General features: G+C 43.8%; 1 protein-coding gene across 1 annotated transcript; it reads left to right on the forward strand.

The window, feature by feature from the left end:
* Window positions 1-1,640: 1,640 nt before the first annotated feature.
* Window positions 1,641-2,585, forward strand: LOC112865287 (olfactory receptor 51I1). The gene has a single exon (XM_025928334.1). It carries the CDS (start codon window positions 1,641-1,643, stop codon window positions 2,583-2,585), a length of 945 nt encoding a protein of 314 aa, XP_025784119.1.
* Window positions 2,586-7,283: the final 4,698 nt, after the last annotated feature.

The following is a 7,283-nucleotide window of genomic DNA, read 5'->3' on the forward strand; positions in this document are numbered from 1 at the left end:
TGGAAATGCAGTTACAGAGATATTTTAGATAAAGGCAGAGAAGAAGCCCTTTATGGTATGGTTTCTCAATCTGCACCATTCTGACTATTGTTTACTCTTCCCAGAGTTGTAATGGCTTGAAGAGAAAGACAAAGAAAGAGGAGTCAGTAAAGATGCTACAGAAAAAGATGCCAAGGTAGGAGGAAAACTGAGTTGCCAACAATGTTAACTTTGGTAGAGAGCTCAAATAGATGAAGCAACAAAGAGTTCACTGGTGAGCAGAGAGAAATTCACTTTCTTTGGGAGAGGGAAGTGTGGAAGCCACATACAGTGAATTGAACGGTGATAGAAGGTATGGTTAATAAGGTTGAAACCCTGATTCTCAGGATCTCAGAACGGAACTGGAAAAGCAGACACGAACAAGCCCCTTTCCATGGCATCCAGAGAGACAGTGTTCCAGGAAGTTTGACTAAGAATTAATGAGGGTAATAGAATGACAGAGAGTAAAGGTTATGGTTTCATGATGGTCTGGTCTTGCACATGCTTATTGCCTGAAAGGAAAGAGACAGAAATGGAGAGGCTGAAGATACAGTTCAATACACTATTGGAAGTGGTCTCTGAGAGAGATAGCAAGATATGGAATCCTGAAAGTGGAGGGCCTGGCCTTAGAGAAGGCGAGACATCTCTTTCTTGGAAAACCAAGGGGGTAAGAATAAATAAAGATGTTGAGCTTAAAATTTAGGTAGTGGTAAAATCAGTCTCTCTGTCTGTCTCTTCTCCAATCAAACACTTGCTTCTTTGGTTTTATCCAGCTGTACACCCGGAAGTTTGGTTATAGAATTTATCAAAGATTAGGGTGTCCTGTGTGAACGTGAAAGACAAGCATAGAGAAGATGAAGATACCACTCCTAGTGTGAGTAGGTCAGAGAAAAAGTGAGGAGAGGCTCATAGACGAATAGAACAGAATCATATGGAAGACTTATTGAGACTCTGAGAGCAAGTACATGGGCATGAAAAGGTAGGCGAGGTGGAAGCTGGAAGTCTATGGTAATAATGAAAAAAAATGGAATTTAAGATTTCAGAGGTGGAACCGTTTCTGGTGATGACACATTCAGGGTGTGCCATGGGATTGTGAGCACGAGGAGAAGTCCGAGTACAGCTTATTGAAGCTATACGTGTACAACAGTAGAGGCTTCATCTGCACCATTGACCACAGGGCTCCCAAAGACATGGTGGTGTTTCTTTTCCCCCGTTTATCTTAATTTCTGTTAGTCCCACATTTCCAGAATATGGATTCTGGGGTGAGACCGGGGATGGGAAGGCATGATGCACTTTAAGGGGAAGATTAGGGAGCATCATTCCAGTTGTCGCCTACCCTGTTACTTTGCTATGTCATGGACCCTCACCTGATCATCACACCTTTATGGAGTTCCTACTATGGCTCAGACAGGGTGCTGGGTCCTGATGATACGGAAATTGTTAGAACCCAGTTACTGTCTTCAAAAAGCTGATAGTCTGATGGGAGAAGCAGGAACATAGATAAACTCTTTCAATCTCTAACCTTTTGTGTTGGAGACAGGATGTCTGAAAGAAAGTGAAGAACCCCCCCCAATATATCTTCAGGGGCTTATCCCCCATCTGCACTCTCCCACCTGCCTGCCATGTTGGGTGTCAATGGTACCCCCTTCCAGCCAGCCACACTCCAGCTCACAGGCATTCCTGGGATGCAGACAGGCCATGCCTGGGTTGCCCTGATTTTCTGCATCCTCTACCTGATTTCCATCATAGGCAACCTCAGCATCCTCACTCTGGTGGTTCAGGAGCCTGCTCTGCACCAGCCCATGTACTGCTTCCTCTCTATGCTCTCTCTCAACGATCTGGGAGTGTCCTTGTCTACACTTCCCACTGTGCTTGCTACCTTCTGCTTCAACCACCGCCATATTGGCTTCGATGCCTGCTTGGTCCAGATGTTCTTCATCCACACTTTCTCTTTCATGGAATCAGGCATACTGCTGGCCATGAGCTTTGATCGTTTTGTGGCTATTTGTGACCCACTGCGCTATGCCACTGTGCTCACCAACAGCCGCATCCTGGTTATGGGCCTGGGCATCCTCACCAAGAGTTTCATCACTCTTTTCCCTTTCCCCTTTTTGGTAAAACGGCTGCCCTTCTGCAAGGGCAAAGTTCTGCATCACTCATACTGCCTCCATCCAGATCTCATGAGAGTGGCGTGTGGAGACACCCATGTTAACAACATCTATGGGCTTTTTGTGGTCATTTTCACCTATGGTGTAGACTCAGCATTCATCCTGCTTTCTTATGCATTGATCCTCAGAGCCGTGCTGGCCATCGCATCTCAGGAGCAGCGGCTCAAGGCATTCAACACCTGCATGTCACACATCTGTGCAGTGCTGGCTTTTTATGTGCCCATAATTACTGTCTCCATGATCCACCGCTTCTGGAAGAGTGCCCCACCTGTTGTTCATGTCATGATGTCCAATGTCTACCTGTTTGTACCCCCCATGCTCAACCCCATCATCTACAGTGTGAAGACAAAGGAGATACGCAGAGGGATCCTCAAAGTCCTCTATAAATCCCAGAGCTGAGGAAGGCTACTGAGAGAAGGGACTTGGACTTGTTTGCCAGCTTGAGGAATGCTGAGACACAGGAGGGGAACCAGGACCTTGATAGTTGTGACTACAGAACGAATAAAAGAACAGCTGACTCAATAAAATGACCTAAATATGTATTGATCATTCACCATGTGAAAAAGCTAGTGCCAGTCACTAAGAATGTTATGATGGTGAACGAGGTGAATTGTTAAGTAAGAGATAGACATATCAAGGAAAAAGCATATAAAAGAGTAACAGATGCCCTGAAAAATGTTTGACATATGGAAACAATGGAAGTTTTACAGAGGAAATAGGCTGAACACAAATAATTCTACTACCACCTAGAGTGGGGGAAATAATAAACACTGGAGACAAAATTCTGTAAAGGCTTGATGCTTCATGTGAGAAAGAGGACCCGTTTGGTTTGTGGAGGTCACGTTAAGTGTGTGTGTGTGTGTGTGTGTGTGTGTGTCAAGTAGTTTGTGAAAGATGAGAGGTAAGGTTAAGGTACTTGGTACAGAGTGGCAGGAAAAAAGAAGATAATGATCTTAGCAAAAATAGCATGAATAACTGCTTGAGAAGAAATATTTAGGCAAAAGAAGGCTAGAACCTTACTGTTCCAAGTGTGGCCCAATGGAGAACAACCACACTGGTGTAGCTGATAGCTTGTTAGGAGAAACAGACTTTTCTCCTCACACAGGACCTACTGGATTCAAATTGTATTTAATAAGACTAAATACAGTCTGTTCAGTGACTAAAGCTTGAGAAGCACAGCACTACTCTTTCAGACATCTTTCAGGTAATGCCTATCTGATATGTAACAAAAATGGCGAGACCCACAAAGTATAAGAGTCTGGACAAGTGCTTCTCAAAGTGTGATTCCCAGACCAGCATCATCAGCCATGATTGGGAACTTGTTAAGTGTACAAATTCTCAGGACTTTCCTCAGATCTCCTGAACCAGAAACTCTGGGGGTGAGGTCTAGCAATCTGTGTTGTTGTTTTTTTTTTTAATTTTTTATTCTTAATGTTTATTTATTATTGAGAGACAGAGAGAGACAAAGCATGAACATGGGAGGGGCAGAGAGAGGAGAGACACAGAATTTGAAGCAGGCTGCAGGCTCTGAGCTGTCAGCACAGAGCCCGATGCAAGGCTTGAACCCACAAACCATGAGATCATGACTTGAGCCAAAATTGGACGCTCAACCGACTGAGCCGCCCAGGCCCCCCTAGCAATCTGTGTTTTTAATAAGCCCTCTGGGTAATTCTGATATATGTCAAAGGTTGAGAGAAGCTTTAACCTAGAATATTGGTCTAGAATATTTAGGAGAATTCAAAACAGCTTTGTTTAGACGAAGGGGAAGTTTCACACTGAGAAGCTTGGGAAACATGATCTTGAGAGACCGCCTAGTCAGATCATGGGTGGTTTTTAAAGCTGGGGCAGGGTGCCTGGATGTCTCAGTCGGTTGAGTTTCTGACTCTTAATTTTGGCTCGGGCCATGATCTCACAGTTCATGGGATCAAGCCTTGCATTGGGCTGTGCACTGACAGCATGGAGTCAGCTTGGGATTCTCTGTCTCCTGCTCTTTCTGCCCCTACCCCGCCCATGCTCTATCTCTCTCTGTCAAAATAAATAAATAAACATTTACAAAAATAAATGAAGCTTGGGGAGACTGAGTGCAGGACAACTAGGCATATGATGCAGGTGGTGACGGGAAATGCTGACTTAGAGACTTTTATCTCCACGAAGTGGGAACACTGAAATAGCTTCACAGAAGGATTTGATGAACAATCACCAGCCATTCCACAGTAACTCTGAGGCCCCTGTTCCATCGTGCAAGTCCCTTCTTTATCCCCCATGCCATCACAACCTACCTGGAATCCAAAATTCAGGCAAGCTCCAATTTTAAGGTTGCCCGTTAGGCAGTTAGAACCTGGGAGGCAAAAACCAGCTGGTTGTCACAGTGGGATGTGGGACCTTGCAACAGTTCTGTGTCATTGGGATTTCAGTGCATACAAGTCCCCTGACCAGCACATCTTCTGAGGTTTCTCTCTCTTTTCTACAAAGTCTATGAACTTTTTTTCTGAAGCAAGTATTTCCTTTTTTAGAAGACATCTGCTTAACGTGGTTATATTCTTCTACACCAAACACTTACCTGCATTGTGCCTATCTTTGCTTCAATCTGCTCTGGAAAATCTCACTTCTATTTTACAGGGCAAATTGATTCCTCTCTTTAAGCTTTGTGGGGGAAAATGTTTCATAATTTCCCCAGAGATGACTTTTAACACTTCTAATTTATAAGTCCCTTTTGTTGGGATTTGTACAGGTGTTATGTTTAGTATTATCACTCTGAACAAGTACATAGGGTTTCTCTTTACTTTTCTTGTCATTAAATGGAGGCAGAAACTGATTCTTAAAAGGACTTCTCAAAAGTCAAAAAAGAGAGATAATGGCAGTCAAACCCCAAATCCTACACCTAGCACAGTGTTTGGTACACCCAATACATGGTAAATAAATGAACAACCAAGTGACTAATTAAGTAAATGAATGAATTGGATCTGATCTGATGCCTGTTCCCCATCATGTTGTCCCTAATGACATAGCTAAAGTTACTTTGCTCTATGACTTTTGAAATCCTGGCCCCTTCTCACCAGGGACTAATGCCTATTCTGAGGCATTTTTAGGTCTCTTTTCCCCCATGATTCTGTGACCTTATTCACAAAATTGTCATCTGTGTTCTTCTGAATTCCATCTCCAGGTTCTCAAGTCATTAACCTAATGCAAAGAATTCTACAGTAATGGGAAAGCAGAAATTGCTCTTAAACTGCCTCTATGAGATAGTTCAAAGTTCCATATGGGGAAGGGGAAATTTACTCTATATCCATGTTCTCTTTGCTTTCCCCATGCATCCCACCCTTTGATTAAGAAAGGGGAGAGAGCTCTTCTGCTATTTCTCCCCGAAATACACTTACACCCTACTTGAAACTGAAATAAGGAAGGGGTCAACTGAAATACTTAATGGGAAGTCTAGGTATCTGGGGGAAAGAATTTATTAGAGGGATCTGAAATTGGGGCGCCCACTAGAATTTATAATAAGGATAATTATCATGTGTGGTGCAATTGCATTAAAAAATGTCACTTTCTTCTTTTCATTTGAATGTCTACCCCTATAAATGGTTACTATCCTCCTTATGAATTAGGTTCTAAGTTGAAGAAATTCTAGTTTCTTGAAATATAAAGTCTGGTAGATGGTAGACCTTTGACTGAAACCTACATCTCTGTGACTTTGTACCCCACGGTCTTTCAGTATCTTGGGACGTCTCTCTTGGAAGAGACCTTCATCTTTTGGAGCTTGGTGAGAGGTTGAGTAGTAGGGATAGGAGTGAAAATTGAGTAGGGAACAGTCGTCATAAGTGGATGAAGGAAGCTTGGTTATATCTCCTATTGGTGAAACTCTGGGCTCCAAGCTCTCTTCTCTTGATCTCTGAGTCCTAGAGTTTGCCCACTGGGGTCTAAACTTTAGGTTATGCCTCAGATATAGGTTTTAAGCCCAGAATATGAGGAGGTAGATGCTGGATTAAGGGTGCAGAGTTCCAGTTTTGAAATTGGACACTTGAGGGCAGAGGGGATGTTGTCATGGAGCTTGTAGAAATTTATCTCCATCCTCTTCAACATAGGGAAGGAGTTGGGATTTTATTTTTTGTGTGGAGACAGGGCAGTATCTCTAGAGGATGTGTTTTTTCTTTTCCTTCTTTCCCCAAGGCGAGATCTCATCTCCCTCCTTTCCCCATAACCAGTTCAGCATCACCCTCGGGCACAACGCGGACCCCAAGGCCCTGGGCTCTGGGGACTCTCAGGGACATAGAGTCCACCTACTCTCTTGGCCAGTGCCTGCTTGAGGCTCATTCCAGTTCCATTGTGAGCTCTGGCCTACCCTCAATCAATCCAAAAGCTACTTCACAAAGCTCTCTCAGGTGAATCTAAGTCTATTTGCATCTCCTAAGTATGTGCGCAAGTGTTCTGTCTGCAATTCCATTTGTGCCCCTGAGGTTCTCTTGGTCTCTCTCATGTCTCTGTATCTTTGAGTGAGTCTCTGTTAAGGCACATGCGTGCTGTGTATTCACTACAGTTTGTTTGGCCAGTGAAGGAGAGGTTTACTAGGAAAAAAAGTCCCCAGATCTTATTTTCAGGTAGGTTTCCTACACATAGAGTAATATTTATTCAAATGCCCCCATGTCCTCCCACACACTTTCAGATAAGGCTGCTGGAGACTGGTTTAGAGAAAGACACGCGATCACCTGGCAGGGGGTGCCATGATCTCTGATCTCTGTTGGGTCCCACAGGGATCTGCAGCCATGATATTCCCAGTGTCATGGAATAAGAGAGACCTTGGCAGTCTGGACATAAGTGTGAGGGCGGAAAGGCAGGTGAAAGAGCCTTTAATCCTAATTCAACAGATGCTGGAATTGTCCCTCTAATATTCCCATCAAGGATTATTCAGTCTTTGCGTGAATGTCTCCACTGACCAGAAGTTTATTATCCCTATTGTGCAGCTTTGACTCTTAGAAAAATCCTCCTTACCTGGGCCCCAGACTGACTGCCTGTGATCTCTCTTTATTGCTCATCACCTCTTACACCCACCCCCACACATCTCTACCTCCTCTCTATCTCCTTTTCTCAAAGCACCAATGA

Source organism: Puma concolor, chromosome D1 (genome assembly GCF_028749965.1).
Source record: "Puma concolor isolate L17-30 chromosome D1, mPumCon1.1.hap2, whole genome shotgun sequence".
Taxonomy (NCBI): domain Eukaryota; kingdom Metazoa; phylum Chordata; class Mammalia; order Carnivora; family Felidae; genus Puma; species Puma concolor.